Below are 20,065 nucleotides of genomic sequence, written 5' to 3'. Positions count from 1 at the left end.
AAGGAGGAAGAAAAAAAAAAAAAAAAAACCCAAGACATTGATAAGCCCTACCATACTTATTCATATATAACGCTCTTTACTTTTAAAAAAAAAAAGTTTAGGTGGGTCGGAGGGGCATGCTCCCCAATGAGAAAATGTAATACATACACTAGTTATAAAGCCAACGACACAACAATCAAGTCAAGTCACACCTGCGAAGCATGGTAAACGAGACAAAAAAGTTACTGCAAAAATAAAAAAAATCTGCTTAGCATCCAATTGGACTACAAATAATTACGGTTGTTTGGATGCTGATGCTATACCATTTTAAGCTTAGCGAGTAAACAGACGTAAACACCAATGATTTTTACATGGATTAAATTTAGGTAGGTAAGCTCTGGCTGACCAAGATTCCATGGCGTTTGCGACCATTTATACAATGAGAAATATGACATTTTGATTACACACACGTTTGAGAATGGTGGGACCAATTAAAGTCCGGCAGCCTGCCAGAATTGTCTTATGTATGGGAAACACTACACAAATGCAAAGTTGATCAAAATTATTTTTAGATTTCTCATTATACAAATGATCATAAACGAAATGGTGTGTATTTGGCTAAGTAACTTGGTCAGTCAACTCCTTCCCCATGCATAAGTGCAAACTCTAATTTCATTTGTAGCAGTGTTTGTCCCGCTTGTCTGCACTGTGATTAGACTTTAGTGTAAAATGTGACATTAATGAGCTTCCCATTATTTCCCAAGTTGAACATTTTCCAACTCTGCGACTAGAAAAAAAGGTCTGCGCAGAGAACCTAGTCACACTGCTGGCGTTTTTGATAGAATGTGAAAAAGTAGTGCAGCCATTGCAAGCAATGAGAGCAGGAAAACGCTTTGGTAGACACAGGCCTAACTGTAGCCATACATGCCAACCTTTTGACATTAAAAAACTGTAGATTTGATCGTGCACTTGCGGAACACATTATTCAAAATATTAAAGCGGAAGTCGAATGTGCAAGGATTGTTGGCAGTTATATGTAATGAGCGTCACAATAACCTGTAACCACTAAAGAGGAATCTGAATGATGTCATAACAGCAGTCACAAAAGCATTTTGTGACATTTAACACAGTAATTTACCAAATTACCAATAAGTGTTACATTTAATACTTATTTCTGTGATTCAGTCTGTACCCGCCGATACGTTAGCTTAAAATAGTACAGCATCGGAACAACACTAGTTATTTTTAGTCTAATTAGATGACAAATAGTTTGTTTGCAGTAAGCTTCTGTCTTTATACTATGCTTTGTGGATGTGACTTTTTTGCCGTGTCGTTGCCTTTCATAACTAGTTTATGATTCAATAGTTTACAAGGGCACACATTCTTAGATCTAAAATCTTGATTTTGCTAAAAACAAAAAAATGCACCAGATTAATCGTTTGACTTCAAATGTGAAAATTGAGTCCTCATTGGGGCGGGGAGATCCCAACCACTAGGGTCAAAGATGACATTCGAAAAGGCATTAGGTTTTATCACATGATTGCACTATTTTTCGCAGTACCTGAGACGAATGATAGGGAATGGAGGTAAGTCATCCTAAAATGTATAAACAAACGCCAAAAAGCACTAATAGGGAAACAACGCTTTCGTGTATCTGATGATGAATTGGATTTTGAAGGACATAAAATACATACATTGTAATTTTTATGTTGGTATAGTGTTAATAGTTTACCTTGTGAATCCATTTTTCTCATGGCTGCATATAATCAACGTTAGCAGTTACAATGTTTAGTTTGAGCTGAGAAAAAGTGAAACTATTTTATACCGATTTTTAATCCAAAATTAGGGATCCGCGTTACACAAATACAGTGATAAGTGGAAAGATCACAATATATATTTGACAAGGTTAAACTGAAGAATAACATAATCCGAATACTATACTATGCAGAAATGTAACTTAAATTTCAATTACTCCAATACCATATATGTTAATAAAAGACAAAATAAACTAAATATAAATACAATTACCGAATTATGTTTAGATAAATAAGCAATGTAAAGAAAACCAAGATGTAGTTGTTTATAATCCACCAAGAGTGCTCACATTTTAACCATGAAGTATAGTGAATTGGGAAAAAAATTAAGGTCTTTCACACGGCAGATATAAAATGTGCTCTTAATATGAACTAAAACAAAGCGCATCAAAAACCCAATAGTGTTTTAAACATATAAAGGTTTAACTTTCTCAATTTCCAACACACTCTGGGACTTCATGTCATTTCAGTCTCTCTTGTGTCAGTCCTTTAGATTATGATTAATCTCAATCTATGAGTGCATTATGTATACAGTATGCAAATGCAAGACACATGTGATTGAATGAATGAATGTGTGAAAGGATGCTGTGGAAAAGGGCACATGCTTCGAGGCAATAATTGCATTCATCATTTCATGTTATTGCATTTGTTCACACTTGTTTGTTGATGTTAACTCGTTAGTTGCACTCTAATTATATGGTGCTTTTATGTTGGTTTTGCAACGTTATTGGTCATATGGCCATGTTTTGTAGTCAGGCACCGTGGGCAACTGGAGGTGGAGGGGGTCCTGAGAGTAAGCGCGCCCCCGCTTCGTGCGTGTGCGCGAAATGAATGAGACTGCGAAGGGAGATGCAAACTGACATGGCGGATGTACCAGTAAACCTAGCTAATGTAAACAGGGAAAATAATAGTACAATTTCTTTAAAACTAACACACATTGGACTTCAATATTGTGCAACATAAAACGCCTTTAACATTGTAATCCTGCAAAGTAATCTACATTTTTAGGAAATATACCTGTAATTTGATTATGTAACATAATACAATTACATTTGGCGGCATTTCATTCTGTACACGCGTGTGTGCGTGAATATGCAGAATTAATCAGAATACATTTTTGATTTCTCATTGTATAAAGTCGCAAACGGCATGAAATCTTGGTCAGTCAGAGCTTACCCCCGTGCTAATGACAAATATAGTCACTCTCTCCCCCCATTTTTTTTGTTTACTAATTGTGTATCACCGTTACCTGTATTCAATTACTCCCCGAGCCCATTTGACAAACACTACGCCAATCACCAATAACGCAAAAAGAAAACACATTGAGCGGAGTTTGCGCAATAGCTTTGAATCACTATCCAATCATACCAGCAGACGTCCTTCCACCATGCGTTGATTGACAATGAAGTGCACAAGCTTTTCATTGGCGCGGTTGTATGCAGCTAGAGTCCGGTCTGGCAAGATCCTCTTGGCACCTCTGTTTACTTTTTTCTGCTGCTTACACAGTTGGATTTTCTTTTGCTGTTCATCATCCGCCTTGGAATTGCTGGAGAGGTTCTCTTCTTCCATCGCCAATTCGGAATTTATGTGGAGTTGTTCCGTTGAGGCATGTGGGTACTTTCTCCTCACTGGATAACCTAAACGAGGGAATTCAGATTCATGACTTCAAAGTTCCAATGCAAAAGCTGTGACAAAAAGAAAGCATGTCCAACATCTAAAACAGGATTCACTCCCTCATGTAATTGCCAGTGAAACCAGCTAAAAGGAAAATTTACAATAGCCAATGTGAAGAGTCTTATGTGTGAAATTATTACCACATTATTATATCATTGAGTTTTAAATTGTCATTATATCATTTCACGTTATTTTCACACTAAACGGAAAAATAAAACTAACTATAAAAACAACTGAGGAGCTGTATAAAAACATCACTCGGGAAAATGCGCCATTGGGCTTTAGAAAACCGAAGCCATCCTTTTTGGATTCAGGAAGGCTGATGTAAGCAACGTCAAAGACAGAGTGGCACATCGTCCATCTTCCGAGTTAGGGGAGTTGTTTAAAAGTGACACAGGAGGATGAAGATTTCTTTGGATTTAGTTATTTGAAGTGAAACTGATTAATAAGTATGTTCTTTATGCTAGTGTTATCTGAGTTACTCTTATTTTTTTGCATCATTACTGACATTACCAGGCATGTCAGTTAGGGTGGTCCTTATTTTTCGACTTTTACAATTTCATGCTCTGACCCCTTGAATATGTTCCAATATATACAAAACGTAATTAGGCAAAGTTTCATCAAAATCAAAGGATATTTAGAGGTCGCTCAAGGCCTCTGAAATTTTGGTATGAAAAATAAGGATTTTTTGCACATTATATCAGACCTAGTGTACAAAGTTACTTGTAACTTTTCTTGTGTTACAATTATAAGCAATGGACTGAAATTGGATGTTCTAAAACGCCGTACACATAGGGTGAAGATTTCCGTTTTTTCTCGAAAATTGCCAAAATTTTACCATTTTGGGAAATTTCAAAGTCGTTGAGATACCTCTAAATATTATCCAAATAGTTCAAAATTGCACACAGTGTGTTTTTATCGATATAAGAACATATGCGGGGGGTCAGAGCCCAATATTTCAAAAAAAAAAAAATTCGACCCCCATTAAGGACCACCCTAATGTCAGTCATGTGAGGTTCAAGATGACATGTACCGTATTTTCACAGCCATAGGGCACATAAAAGTCAAAAGTTTTCTTCAAATAAAAGCGGTGCGCCCTTTCGTGCAGGGCGCCCCACATGTGTTGTGAGACAAAGACTGCTAAAGGGGGAACAGGCCATTCAAAGTAAGACTGCAAGTGGCTAATGTGTCTGCTGGAACTGTTGTTAGAGCTTTCACAAAAGCCGGTATAATTTCTGTGGAGCCGCACAGCACAGAAAGTGACTTGACAGTGATGAAAGTGAAACTGCCATGTTCGATGGAGATTTAGCGCAGTTGTTCTATTCAGAAACAGAGGCTGAGGACTTGATGGTTTTGTTTGATAAGGATTACTGGTAAAAAAATGTGAGTACCAAACTCAGTTTTGCGGCAGGAGAGGATGTAGCAGACGACACCAGCGCCCTATAATCACGTGTGCCATATGTGTCTGTTAAATACAGAAATACACTGGAGATTAAAATAATAAACAAATGAAAAAATTCGAAAAAATCCCATCTTCACTGCTCAACAGTTCAAGGACATTTTGTTGCGTCTACACCATTGCTACTACAAGATGAATAACAAAAAACGGGGTTTACAGAAAATACACTGGTCAATTTAAGAGAACACTTTTAGGCACCTCCCACTTAATGGTGCTAATCTAGCACATGGTGCTAATTTCATTGATTACAGACGCTGCCCTACTTACGATTGAGATCCAGACAATCGTTCGTAAGTTGAATTTGTTCGTTAGTTGCTTCAGCTCCATGTTTTGTATGCTTAAAGTTTATAAAAGTATGTTTAAGGCTTGTACAAGTAACCTGTATTGTTTTGTACTAAAAAAATAAACATTTCATAAAATAATATGCTCTATAAAAATAAAGTTGAGTTTAACTTTTGGAAGATGCACTTCAAGAGGTCCTACTCCATGGTAAAAAGTGGCTGAAAAAATCATTCCTACCATTTTCTCAACCGCATCAAGCTTTCTTATTCCACTTTCATTTCAAAAGAAACAGATCACCTCTTCTTTACTCTTCACACCAACCATATTGAAGGGATGCACGAGATATTAAACAATAAAAAATTCAAAGTTCTTAGCCCGCCGGAAATTTAGTACAGTATGTTGACACACGAACTAGGAAGAGGAAGCGAATTTCTTCGGGATGGATGCTGGGTGACCTCTCACAGCGCCACCACACGCTGGTAGCGGCGGAAAGAAGCATTACAGTAATGTCCTGTATTCTGAAAAAAGTGCACACAATACTAAATCTAACTTACAGCATTGGTCAAATATTTTTCGACGTCCCAAAATGTTTTTTCGTATCTACCGTTTTTCGTAAGTCGAATGATCGTAGGTAGGGGAGCGTCTGTCTCTCCATCCATCCATCCATCATCTTCCGCTTATTCGAAGTCGGGTCGCGGGGGCAGCAGCCTTAAAAGGGAAGCCCAGACGTCCCTATCCCCAGCTACCTCCTCCAGCTCATCTGACGGGATCCCGAAGCGTTCCCAAGCCAGCCGAGAGACAGTCTCTCCGGCGTGTCCTGGGTCGCCCTCGCGGCCTCTTGCCAGTGGGACATGCCTGAAACACCTCCCGAGGGAGGCGGCCAGGAGGCATCCTTATCAGATGCTCGAGCCACCTCAACTGGCTCCTCTCAATGCGGAGGAGCCGTGGCTCTACACAGAGTCCCTCCCGGATGACCGAGCTTCTCACCTTATCTCTAAGGGAAAACCCAGACACCCTGCGGAGGAAAGTCATTTTGGCCACTTGTATCCGGGATCGTGTTCTTTCGGTCATAACCCAAGGTTCATGACCATAGGTGAGGGTAGGAACGTAGATCGATCGGTGGATCGAGAGCTTTGCCTTTCGGCTTAGCTCCCTCTTCACCACGACGGACCGGTATAGGATCTGAATGACGGCAGACACAGCACCGACCAGTCTGTCGATCTCCCGCTCCATCCTACCCTCACTTGTGAACAAGACCAAGATACTTGAACTCCTCCACTTGGGGCAAGATCCCATCCCCAACCCGGAGGGAGCATGCCACCCTTTGCCGACCAAGTACCATAGTCTCGGACTTGGAGGTGCTGATCCTCATCCCGGCCGCTTCACACTCGGCTGTGAATCGATAAAGCGAGAGCTGAAGATCACAGCCTGAGGAAGCCAACATTACCACGTCATCTGCAAAAAGTGACGCAATACTGAGGCCCCCAAACCGGACTCCATCCCCACCAAGGCTGCGCCTAGAAATTCTGTCCATAGATGTTATGAACAGAATCGGTGACAAAGGGCAGCCCTGGCGGAGTCCAACCCCCACCGGGAACGAATCCGACTTACTGCCGGGCAATGCGGACCAGACTCTGGCACCGGGCATACAGGGACTGCACAGCCCGGATAAGACTGTGCGGTACCCCATACTCCCGAAGCACCCCCGACAGGGCCTCCCGAGCAACACAGTCGAATGCTTTCTCCAAGTCCACAAAACACATGTAGACTGGACAGGCAAACTCCCATGCACCCTCAAGGACCCTGCAGAGTGTGTAGAGCTGGTCAAGTGTTCCACGGCCAGGACAAATACCACACTGTTCCTCCTGAATCCGAGATTCGACCTCCTGGCGGACCTTCCTCTTCAGTACCCCTGAATAGACCTTACCAGGGAGGCTGAGAAGTGTGATTCCTCTGTAGTTAGAACACACTCTCCAGTCCCCCTTGTTAAAGAGGGGAACCACCACCCCAGTCTGCCAGTCCAGAGGCACTGTCCCCGATGTCCACGCGATGTTGCAGAGGCGTGTCAACCATGACACGCCCACAACGTCCAGAGCCTTAATGAACTCTGGGCGGATCTGATCAACCCCCGGGGCCCTGCCACCGAGGAGCTTTTTGACCACCTCTGTGACTTCAACCCCAGAGATGCGAGAGCCCAACTCAGAGTCCTCCAGAGGAAGATGTGTCAGTGGGATTGAGGAGGTCTTCGAAGTATTCCGCTCACCGATTCACAACGTCCCGGGTCGAGGTCAGCAGCGCCCCCCCCGGCACTATACAAAGTGTCGATGGCACACCGCTCCCCCCCCCCAAGACGCCGGATGGTGGACCAGAATTTCCTCGAAGCCGTACGGAAGTCGGCTTCCATGGCCTCGCCAAACTCCTCCCATGCCCAAGTTTTTGCCTCGGCAACCACCGAAGCCGCATTCCGCTTGGCCAGCCGATACCTGCCAGCTGCTTCCAGAGTCCTACAGGCCAGGAAGGCCCGATAAGACTCTTTCTTCAGCTTGACAGCACCCCTCACCGACGGTGGCCACCAACGGGACTGAGGGTTGCCGCCGCGGCAGGCACAGACTATCTTACGGCCACAGCTCTTATCAGCCGCTTCGACGATGGAGGCGCGGAACATGGTCCACTCAGACTCAATGTCCCCAGTGTCCCTCGGGACATGGGCAAAGTTCTGCTGGAGGTGTGAATTGAAACTTCTTCTGCCAGGAGATTTTGCCAGCCATTCCCAACAGACCCTCACAACACGCTTGGGTCTGCCGGGTCGGACCGGCATTTTCCCCCACCAACGGAGCCAACTCGCCACCAAATGGTGATCAGTTGACAGCTCCGCCCCTCTCTTCACCCGAGTGTCCAGAACATGCGGCCGCAGGTCTGACGAAACGACGACAAATTCGATCATTGAACTACAGCCTAGGGTATCCTGGTGCCAAGTGCACATGTGGACACCCTTATGTCTGAACATGGTGTTCGTTATGGACAAACCATGACGGGCACAGAAGTCCAATAACGAAACACCACTCGGGTTCAGGTCAAGGGGGCCGTTCTTCCCAATCACGCCCCTCCAGGTCTCACTGTTCTTGCCCACGTGAGCGTCGAAGTCTCTCAGCAGTACGAGGGAGTTCCCAGGGGGCGCACTCTCAAGCACACCCTCTAAGCCTTAGTCTAAGGACTGCAAGAAGGGTGGGTACTCTGAACTGCTATTTGGTGCATAAGCACAATCAACAGTCAGGACCCGTCCCCCCACCCGAAGGCGGAGGGAGGCTACCCTCTCGTCTACTGGGGTGAACCCCAACATACAGGCTCTGAGCCGTGGAGCAACTAATATGCCCACACCGGCTCTGCGCCTTTCACCACGGGCAACTCCAGAGTAGAAGAGAGTCCAACCCCTCTTGAGAGGACTGTTACCAGAGCCCAAGCCGTGTGTGGAGGTGAGTCCAACTATATCTAGTCGGAACTTCTCAACCTCACACACAAACTCTGGCTCCTTCCCTGCCAGAGGTAACATTCCATGTCCCAAAAGCCAGTTTCTGTAGCTGGGGATCGTCGCGCCAAGGACCCCTCCCTTGGCCGCTACTCAGCTCTCTGCGCACCCGACCCCTTTGGCCCCTCCTACAGGTGGTGAGCCCATGGGAAGAGGGTCCCACGTCGTCCCTTCGGACTGTGCCCGGCCGAACCCTGTGGGCAAAGGTCCGGCCACCAGGCGCTCGCCAGCGGACCCCACCTCCAGGCCTGGCTCAAAAAAGGAGGCCCCGGTAACCCACGTTATTGAGGACCAAGGGAAATTGAGGACCAATGTTCTTTCTCGTCATAAGGGGTCTTCTGATCTGAATTTTGTCTGGCCACTCACCTAGAACTTGTTTGCCATGGGTGACCCTACCAGGGGCTTAAAGCCCCCGATAACAGATCTGCTAGGATCATTGGGACACACAAACTCCTCCACCACGATAAGGTAGCAGATCAAAGTGGTCTCTTTCGACCCCTATTTAACTGACATTGCAAGGCTGCAGGCCATTCGAAAGTGGCAATCTCCAGCAGCAAACTATCCTGATGAAAATGAAAGGGAGGACCCTATCAGCAATAGCAAGACAAGTCCATTGTTAATAATCTGTCATTTTAACAATACTGAATCTTTTCAAAAATACTCTTTCAAGTTCCCTAAGAAGGTTGGTCATCAACGAAAGACAAATGCAAGAAGACAGGTCACTAATGTCAATTGGTAATTGTTACGACACTGTAGCTGGAATTGCTTGCTAGTTTAGTGCTGAACATGGTAAAGCTCTGTCTCTCCATACAGTGTCTCGCCGTTAAAGAGAGTTTGGACTGAAGACCCACCCTGCAGTGACCAAACGTCTCGTTTAGCAACAACAAAATCAAAAAGCAAGACTGAGCTTTCCTGAGGAGCATGTTGTGTGGACAGAGGAGAACTGGTCCAGAGTTCACTTCAGTAATAAAAGTAAATTTAATCTATTCGAGTCTAAAGGGAAGCCTTATGTTCGGAGACACATTGGAGAAAGACTAAACCCAAAGTGTGTAAAAAAAAAAAAAGTCAGAGAAAGTGTCATGGTTTGGGGAATGTTTACTGCAGAAAGAGTTGGACCTCCTGTACAGCTACATGGAATGCAAATGTGTATCAAATGTTTTTTTACTTCTGTGCATTGCTCAATCAGCTTGCAGTCTTCATGTTGGACAACACCCAATATCACACAGCAAAATGGGTAAAGAATTTCCTTGAAGGTGAAAACATTATAATAACAGCATGGCCTGCCCAGAGTCCGGATCTCAACTTAATAGAGAACCTCTGAAAAATCCAAGGTGGCAAAGTTGTTGTCAAGAAACCAACTACAATCATATAACTGTGGAGGAGGCTGGAAAAGGAATGGACCAGAAACACCAGAGCATTGTGAGCGACAAGTGCTCTCCTGTGGCCACAGGTGTGCTGAAGTCATTCACAGTTAAAGCCTGGACATGTCTAACAAATTGCTGACTGTTGTCACCTGTGTGAATTTTTTTCATGCCAAAATCATTGTTGTGCTCTAATTTTGAACAGTGCGTTTTCTGAGAAATATTGTAATTTAGAAATGCCTCATTTTGTGAAAAACGTGTCGTAGTGCCATGATATAGACACAATGAAATGTTATCTAACTGTAGAACATTAAAGACAGCAGTTCAAAACGATTAAAAGGTTTTTCTCAAATTTTCAACTCCAGTGTAGAACCAGCGACAAGAGATTTCTCTTTTAAACACTGTCGCCCTATGGTCGTGAAAATACGGAATGCATTTAGTGTGACACACACGCACGCTCGTGCGCGCGCGCGGTTGTCCATCGATTCGACAACCGATTCGATCTTTTAATTCAGAGTCTGCTGATGTTTGAACAGTCCAATCCTGGATCCACAGATGCGGTTACAGACAGAGCCTGTGAAGGGGGTGCTGGGGGGAGCAGGGGTGGCCTGGCGAGCATGTCTCTTTTCACGCTTTGCTGCACGGTGTTGCATGCGCTGTTCCTCCATGTAATCCACTCCCTGTGAGCAGTGGGAGCGCCAGAGGTCTCGGCAGGAAGCAAGTTCATCCAGTGAGGAGGGGTTTATCAGACATCTCTTCAGGATGTTCTTCATTTGGTCTTTGAACCGCTTCTTCTACCCACCAGCACTGCGTTGGCCTAGATGTAACTGACCATAGAGGATACGGCGTGGCAGTTTGTGGCTGGGTATTCGAACAACATGCCCCAGCCACCTGAGTTGGCGTTGTGCCATAAAGGATTCCATGCTGCAACTGCCTGCTCTCTCCAACAACTCTGTGTGCGGCACTCTGTCCCTGAAGTTGATGGTAACTCCAGCCTGCTTCTCCATCCTTCTACGTAGCAGTGTTGTAACACAGACAAGGAAGATGTTGAAGAGAACTGGAGCCAGCACACAGCCTTGCCTCACTCCAGTTTCCACACCAAAGGGCTCTGAACTGTGTCTTCCAACTACCACTCTGGCCGTCATTCCTGAATGGAACTGTGCAAGAATGGTGAGAAACTTTGGTGGACACCCAAATCTCTTCAGGACTTGCTACAGTAGGTCCCTGTTCACTGTGTCAAATGCCTTTGAGAGATCGACAAAGGCGATTAACAAGTCCTTGTGCTGCTACCGGCATTTCTCTTGGAGCTGACGAGTCACAAAGATCATGTCGACTGTTCCCCTGTCCTTTCAAAAACCACGCTGTGACTCTGGGATGACGCGTTCCGATATTGTGGAGATGAGTCTGCAGAGCATGACCATGTCAAGGACCTTTCCAGCAGTGACCAACAAAGAGATACCCCTACTGTTGGAGCAGATGGATTTATCTCCTTTATTCTTGAAGATGGTCACAATGTTGGCATCTTTCCACAGTTGCGGGACACACTCTCGTCTCCACACCTCTGAAATGTATTGAAACAGAGGTTGCCTCCTACCTTGAGAAATTCAGCTGAGATGTTGTCAGGTCCAGGGGATTTATTGTTTTTCAGGGTTTTGACTGCATGCAGGATTTCATTGAAAGTTGGCGGGAGGTTGAGGTCTGGCAATGCAGGATGTTCAGGGAGCTCTGAAAGGACAGTTAGGTCCACTGGGGTGGGCTAGTTGAGCAGGGTGTTGAAATACTCAGCCCACCGCTCCACTATCATAGCCTGATCCTTGATTAGAGAGGTCATCAGCAGATCTAACAGGTGCCAGGGAGCAGTTTCTGGGGCCATAGATGTTTTTTTACTGCATAAAAGAAACTGTGCATATCGCTTCTATCAGCGCGAGACTGGATTTCATTGGCTTTTGAGATCCACCACTCATTTTGCAGTTTTCTGAGAGCTGTCTGGGCCTCGGAACGAAGGGCTTGCCATAGCTTTTTATGGAATAGAGATTTGTGGGTTGTTCAGGGTGGCTCTGTGCGCCTTGTGCATTCTGTCCAGGAGGGTTGAGATCTCTCCGGCATTCTGGTCAAACCAGTCCTGGTGTTTTTTGGTTTTAAAACCAACGGTTTGGGCTGCAGTGTCAAAGAGGGTGGTAGATATACAGGTCCACTTCTCATCCATCCCAGCCTCTGAGATGACCAGCTGCTCAATGTCTGCCAGCCTCTCAGCTAGGGAGCAACGGAAGTTGTCAAGGGTGTCGCTACTGGAGAGTTTGGCACAGTCGAGTGTCTTCCTCTTTGAACCACCCTGACATGCATTCTGACCTTTGTCAGAATCATGCGGTGGGTTTTATACACACACGCACACACACGCACGCACGCGCGCACACACACACACACACACACACACAACGAATTGTGTATCATAATAACAATCAAACACCAGAGAGAGAAGCTTTACACAACGTACGCAGAATGTACAGACTGCCACTGCATGTTTTCAACACCGGGTTGCAGGTAAAAGCACTTTTCTTTTTGTCTGTATTTTATTTATCCTTCAATTTAGCACTCATTTGTTAAATTGGCAGGAGCCTGCTGTATCTTTAATGGGGCAGCTTAGATGCGTTCAGGGACATTTTGTAAATTTGATAGTCTTCTTTTTGTATTTTGCAGGTGATTGCTGTTAAAAACCCAAACTAGGGTCACTGTAATGTTGTGTGGATATTTTAATTCATGTTCGAAATCGTAATGAAGCATTTAAGGCACTTGCATCAGACTAAGGAGGACACTAGTCAATCTGAGATGGACAGCCTAATACGCGGTCAGCAACCTGCGGCTATAGAGCCGCATGTGGCCCTTTAGCAACACCCCTTGCAACAACGTAAAATTCTTCAGAAATGTTTCAAAATGGAAAAAGATGGCATAGGGAAATACATATGTACAGTATTTTTGAGTGCGATGTTTTTCTTCACAATAAGTATTATATATTGAATGACAGTTTTATGAATTAATCTTTTCTTTTAATTTAAAAATGTATTTTTGTATGGCTTTTAATTTTTTTGCGGCACCATTATGGCTCCTTCAAAATTTTGGGTTGTCAACCCCTGGCCTAGTAAATCTGAATATTGTCAAGAGGTTTGGGATTCCCACTTCAAACAAGTAAAACTTTGACACAATATATCGTTAACACTTAAGTGTTTGAAAACAATATTTGGTGGTTAATGTGAATGATTACATAGCATCTCTTGTAAAAGAGAACGTTTTATTTTTGCTTAATTCAGATCCAGAATTTCAGATATACTTTATTGTCATTCTTGTACACGTGTATACAGAACGAAATGTCGATACATCTGACCTGCACAGTTTCCTTGAATGTACAGATATAAATAAATGAACTATACTGTGTGGTTAAAAATTTAGCATTTTTTGTAGGACTACAAGCAAATACCTGACCTTGGTTTCCTCCAATTCTTTTTCGAGTTAACATAGTTCATTTATCTTTTTTTGTTTTTGTAAATTGTATTTATGTTTATTTTGTCTTTTTGAGCATATTTGGTATTGGAGTAATCCAAAAGCGGGCAGCATGGCGGCTCAGTGGTTAGCGCGTGTGCGGCACGGTTCTAAGGTCTTAGGAACCTCCTGTGTGGGTTCAAATCCAGCTACCGGACTTACTGTGCGGGGTTTGTATGTTCTCCCCGTGCTTGCGTGGGTTTCCTCCGGGCACTCCAATTTCCTCCCACATTCCAAAGACATGTATTTCAGGTGAATTGGCCGGTCCAAATTGTCCCTAGGTGTGAATGAGCGAGCTGTCGGTCCCTGTGTGCCCTGAGATTGGCTGGCAACCAGTTCAGGGTGTCCCCTGCCCACTGCCCGATGACTGCTGGGATGGGCTCCAGCACCCCCGCGACCCTACTAAGGATAAGCGGTGCAGCTGATGAGATGAGATGAGTAATCCAAAAGCAATAAAAAGTTACATTTCTGCGATATCATGATTAAAGCACGACGTTACAGATTACATTTTTTAGCAGGTAACTAGAAACTGTATTGGATTACATTTTTGAAGTATCCCTCCCAACCCTGTATATAGTACGCCATATAAATTAATGAACAGAAATACATAACATCAATCGATCTTCTGCACTGCTTATCCTCACTAGGGCCCATATACAGTACATGACGTAATGCATAAATATATGACATAAATCCAATTAATTAATATATTAATGCATTGTAATTTATTTTTGTGTTTATCTTGTCTCAACAAAAAGGTTATTGTCAAGTGTCAGGGCAATTTCAACTGACTTAGCTTTCACCTATAACTGATTTTTTCATCACTGATAAACCATTAAGTGAAAAGCTCAGGCAACTGGGCCACCTCTTCCTTGGAATAACAATTTGTTGTGACAGAATGAATGAATAAAATAAATGACAAAATTAATGAGAATATGTATAATTCATAAATTGCATTTATGTCATATTTAGGTATCACATGATTCATTAATTTATGGCATATATTGAGTTATTTATTTGTAAATGTATTATTACATTAGAGGATTGGTTCTCTATAGAGACTTTTTTTTTTTTCAAAGCAGGATTCCCCTTAGAATAGAATGTGAGACATTGTAAACTACACGGGTTTAGTCCATTTGACATTTATTGTATAATAATAGGTATAAGAGATACAAGGATATACCAAAAAGTTTTTGGGACAAATAAATTGTTGGTCTGCATCTTTTAATGTGGTTATTTTTTTCCCCATAAATCTCTTAATTTTTATGAATAGTTTCATAAGTTTACCCATTCAAAGTTTACATGTGTGAGTGTGTGTGATTAAACTCACTCATGCCATGAGCAAAGAACTCAGTGAAGGAGCCACAAAACGAGCCACAAGCTAAGCAAAGAGAGGGAGAAAACAATGAAAATGCTGATGAAGCAATGCTCAATAATCTGTTTCTTTGTATAACAAAAAAAGAAATATTGTAACAGAATTACCTATGCGTACTCTGTAGTCTGTGATCAATTCCAAAGCCCACTGCAATAAGGAGGCATTTTCTCTATTGACTTCAGCCTATGACAGTCAACATTACAAAACATTTGGCAACAGTGTTTGTAAGTGAATTATGTTCAAATTGAAATTAAGTGTTTATCATCCTACCGCCAGCTTGTGAGCTTCGTCGCAGTCAAATGGCTTCAGGGATTTCAGAGGCACTACAATTCTTCAACATAAAAATGTAAATTATTTGAAAATAGATGAAAATCGAGAAAAAAATACACTTAATTTGTACCCTCGTTTTTTGGGAGTTATGTGATTGTCAATGAAAATAACGCTGGCCTTTGCGGCCTTTTCATTCACTTGTTTTACCTGAAAGAGGGGAGAAAACTGTCAGTGAGTCACGCAGTTGCACCAGCAGAGTGTAGCCACTTTTTCAACGGTCCAATTCTAAATTCCAACAAGGTTCTGCATTTAGGGTGCGCAACTAATTGAGGTCAGCAGCCGAATTGGGTTTGAAAATCTGGCCAAAGGGCCATGAGAGAGAAAAAGAAAGAGAAAAAGAAAGACAGAGACAGAGAGAGAAAAAAAGAGAAAGAAAGAAAAAGAGAAAAAGAAAGAAAGAGATAGAGATAAAGAGATACTTTATTCATCCCCGCAGGGAAATTCACATCTTGGGGACCTATCATTTTTTTTATCAACATCTACATGTTAGTTATTTATAATTGTTTCTAAATAGATTAGTTTTATCAAAATGGTTTTTAAACACTCGCAATTAATATTAGAGGTCATCAGCACCAATATTTAGGAATTTGACGGATATCGGTATTGCGGTATTATGAAGCTGCTATAGCAGATAAATAAGCACAACACCGAGCAACAACGAGTCAGAGCCTTTTTTCCCCTCTCCTTCCTTTTGTCTGGCGCCACCTACCCCACGCCTATTGAAGTCTGAACTTTGCAATGTCTGCAAACACAGACTGGAGAGAGTTAGGGCTGTGGCGAATATTTTTCATATTTGCCAATACGTTTCACATTCCCAATTAGGGTCTTTTTCTCTCCACCCCTTTTGTGAGCACCCTTGACTGAAATGTTGGGTAAATGTAGTCAACATGCAGCAACGCTCACACAGAAGCAGGAAACACTTATGTCGTGCCTAATTCCATCTCCCCTGCAGAATCTGACTCCCCTTCACATAAACAAGAACTCTTTTGATAGAACGAGTGTCGCGATCATAGTCTGTATAATGTGTTTATTTAGAAATATTGATCGACGTGATTAAAACATAAAAGTGATCGTTGTCTATTTAATGAATTCATTATGTACGTTGACGCGGACATCACAAAACCTGGAGGCGACCCAATGTAGTTAAACGCTATAATATTCCCGACCAGGGGCTATTTTAGGTTCAGAGATTTGAGAGTGTTAAGCAACCCAGTGTCATTTCACTTTCCCTTTACACCAACAGACCAACATATTTCAGTCATTTGAAAGCGTGATAAATGATACATAAATAAATAATCGACCTCCGTGTTCTCAAACAAAAGCTGTTTTATCAACAAGAAGATAAGAATTCAGTATAATAAAAATAAATATCAATTCATATTCTGTACTCACCAAAGCTGGCCAAGGAGGAAATCTTTTAAATTTACACCACACAAACACTCCCTTGATGATAAAAAGTGGCCCTGAAAAGTTTATGGTCAACATTAATGGTTCACTCTGTACTCAATGAACAGTTACACAAATCTTACTTTTCTGTGTCAAGAAGCTTGGTAGCTCTTCTTCATCAACACTCTCCCCATCCACAGGAAATGAAAGAGGCAGAAGATATTCCTTGTTGTCATTCAACTCAAATAGCAGGTCTGACTCATCTTGTTAGACGTTAAGATAAAACCGTAAAAACAGAGGCATTTTTGTTAAGAAAAATGAACAGATATATTGGCCTAAATAATCTAAAAAGAACATGATTAAGACACAGCTATATTACCATTCTTGAGCTCCAATTTCCTCTGACTTTTGGCCAGAGAACAAGAGGTTTGAGTCACTGATAGCTTTTTTTTACATTTTCTGGTTTTGGTAGTCTTGTCGCTCCTCTTTATGTTTCGAGACCTCAAAATGTAGCATGGCGCCTCCACTTCTAATGTCTGTGGTACAAGCATATGGAAAAGTAAACATCTAGCAAATGCTTTAGTACAAGCATTTGGAAAAGTAAACCTCTAGCAAATATTTGTAGTAAATGCCAATTTTCATACTGCAAGATTTATCTCAACATTAGTTTTTGTTTAGCATTGGAAATATGATCATGGAGAAGCAAAGTTGAATCGAAGAACAAGTTATTTTAGACAATGTGCCTTGTGTGTTTAAACTTTTACGTATTAAGAAAAATAAGCTGGGATCACAGAGCATGCGTGACGGCACGTTAGCATTTGTTTTAATGTAAACATTTGCTTAACCAGGGAAGTCCAACAATGTGTAGCAATAATTATTTTCACATCAAGTCCTGGTCAATAGTGGAGGACTTAAATTACATGGCAGTGAGTAAGAAGTGGGAAAGAAATATATATATATATATATATATATATATATATATATATATATATATATATATATGTGTATAAAGATAATTTTTTCTCCCAATACAGTATTATTAAAAAAGGCTGAAGATTGAGAGTGATTTCAAACAACCTGGACCGATGATAATACCATGTAACAAATTTAAATGGTAAAAAAAGAAAACATCCCCGGAAACAATGAGACACAATGATGAAAAAGAATGGAAATTACTCTAAAATAAACCTCTAAAGCAGGTGAATAAGGACATTTATCAAACTGAGCGTTAAACCATTGTGATGTAATTTTGTATCCAGCTCATAATGCAAGATACACCCAGAGTAACTAAGAAAACAAAGAATAAATGGAGAGTTTGGATCATTGGAAACATTAATAAATAACAAGATGTACCTTTTGTACCTTTCCCTTCTCCGCCTCAGCTTCAAATTGTGTGCTAGTATGAGTGGGCAGACGATCAGTGGACAAGTTGAGCGAACAGCATAAAGCTTGTAGTCTGTTTTGGGCCTGCCGCTGGGATCTTTTTGTGTAGATTGTTTAAAACACACATTAGACTTCTTGCGGAAGTTACTCCCTGACACTTCACTTGTTTCTTCTGTGGCAAAGCGATGAATTGGGCTAACCTCTGTTTCTGTCTTGAAGTCTTTGTTTTTTCCTCTTTTCTTTGTTTCCGTGGTCTTCCTGTAATATGACAACATGTTTTAAAGGAGACTTGTGAAGCATTATTTCCATAGGAGCATGTATTCAAGAGCAATCTTAAGATCGGCAAGACAGATAAAACAAAAGTGCTTGATTGACTGATCCTACCAGTTGCAATGTCAATCAGGTATTTAGAATTCATTGGGAATGGGTTATGAATATACAGCTTTAAAATGAGCATTCATTGGCTTGTAAATGAGAGCATCAACAAATTGTTATTTTAGCAAATGACTAATCTGTAGATTATTTTGAAGATATATCACAAAGTAGAAATGGTTGAGTTACAATCCATTTTGAATAAGACAGAAAATGAGTACAATAAATCATTATTGAAAACACAGTTAGTTTAGCCTACTACTGGTTCGGCCTGGAATAATCAGCAAATGGAAAAGATGTTCAGCACTTTTCTCAAGTTTCGGGAAATAGCTGAAGTGTTTTCATTTCGCTCAAATCCAATACGTGGTTGTGTAATCCTCGAGAATTTCATGCAAATGCACTGACTAAACAGAATTTTGGTATTCTATTGATTTCGTGAAGGTGATAAGGTTAAAAACAAAAACGTAATTAAGTGTATGTGTGTTCTTATTTAAAATAAAGTTTGAAGGCTGTCAAATGATCAGTCAACAAAAACAACAACAAAACCGCTTTTCATTCAAATGAATAATGTCGAAACTATACGACGTTGCACCCACCTCTCATTGTTGGTATGGCAAGAAAAAATAATTACAATCACTGCCGTAAAAGACTACCGGTGGAGGAAAATAAGAACACACGTATGAGTACTACTCAAATGAAAAAAATGCATGTTTATCAGCAAATGCGTCTTTTCTACCTGCTTACTACGACATAATCAATTTACAAAGAAAGCTCAGAAATTATGAACGTCACACGAACGGAGATAACACTCGCCTTGTGACAATATTGATAAACGACGTCCTCTTTCACATAGCTAGCTGATGGTAGTTGAATTGTTAAATGCCTAAAAGGAAGTGAAAAACTAGCGATTATTTTATAAAGACAGACAATATAGTATAGAAAATAAGACGTTTTGCTTCAATGTTCGCGATGAAAAAGTAACAAAAAGTGTTACTATTGCCGTTTCTTTCTTATACGGACGTGACTGGAAAGCTACATAGTTGGTCCGCTCCATTTATCGCCCCCTGACGTCCGGAAGACACCGCTATTAGGATTTTTGTTTTAATTTATAAATACTTTAAACAATTACGTATATTATCCACAAGACTAAACGTTATTTTACTCCAACTATATATTTATTTTTTTGTTTTACTTCATGTCATGTCAAATAAAAGAGTTAACATTTCAGGAAAGAATGTAGGCTACAATGTGCAGTTTCTTGTACTTCCACCTAGTCTTTTTGCCTACTGCCATTGTAAATACGTTTTAATTGTAGAGGTAGGCTTCCAGGGCCTGCAATGCGTTCTTGCTGGCCTAAAAATATCAGAATTATGGAATGTAATTACATTTTATCTATGAATACTTATTACGTAATTTCAAATTGTCAGCTTCCTTCTATAGAGTGCTTCGAGGTTGTAAGATTACCCACAATGCATTGCTGGCGCCCATTTTGGAAGTCCACAAAGCTTTTCACTTCATTGTTATTGTTCAGCGAACGAGTTAGATTCTACATTGTAATGCCGAATACGTGCGTTATTGTTGGCTGTTGTA

The 20,065-nt window shown here is 41.5% G+C and overlaps 1 protein-coding gene across 2 annotated transcripts in view; it reads right to left on the bottom strand.

Annotated features, from left to right (window-relative positions):
- Positions 1–19,522, bottom strand: part of LOC148368054 (PWWP domain-containing DNA repair factor 3A-like) — a 20,449-nt gene extending 927 nt beyond the window's left edge. Inside the window, exons 1-12 of one of the 2 annotated variants that reach the window (XM_088334761.1) lie at positions 19,212–19,522; positions 19,072–19,124; positions 18,304–18,361; positions 18,074–18,200; positions 17,100–17,256; positions 16,864–16,983; positions 16,727–16,797; positions 15,405–15,481; positions 15,275–15,335; positions 15,112–15,187; positions 14,960–15,010; positions 3,162–3,430 (exon numbers count right to left, since the gene is read on the bottom strand). In XM_088334761.1, coding sequence (XP_088190887.1) covers positions 3,162–3,430; positions 14,960–15,010; positions 15,112–15,187; positions 15,275–15,335; positions 15,405–15,481; positions 16,727–16,797; positions 16,864–16,983; positions 17,100–17,256; positions 18,074–18,200; positions 18,304–18,361; positions 19,072–19,078 — 1,074 coding nt within the window. In that variant the 5' untranslated portion in view covers positions 19,079–19,124; positions 19,212–19,522. The remainder of the gene's footprint in view (positions 1–3,161; positions 3,431–14,959; positions 15,011–15,111; positions 15,188–15,274; positions 15,336–15,404; positions 15,482–16,726; positions 16,798–16,863; positions 16,984–17,099; positions 17,257–18,073; positions 18,201–18,303; positions 18,362–19,071; positions 19,125–19,211) is intronic. The other variant, XM_088334762.1, reaches the window with a different exon arrangement.
- Between the last annotated feature and the right edge of the window lie 543 nt (positions 19,523–20,065).

This window comes from Urocampus carinirostris, chromosome 4, assembly GCF_059441175.1.
Source record: "Urocampus carinirostris isolate Australia breed hairy pipefish chromosome 4, RoL_Ucar_1.0, whole genome shotgun sequence".
In the NCBI taxonomy this organism is placed as follows: domain Eukaryota; kingdom Metazoa; phylum Chordata; class Actinopteri; order Syngnathiformes; family Syngnathidae; genus Urocampus; species Urocampus carinirostris.
The sequence above is the reverse complement of the archived record's forward strand: the minus strand, read 5'-3'. Positions and strand labels throughout refer to the sequence as shown.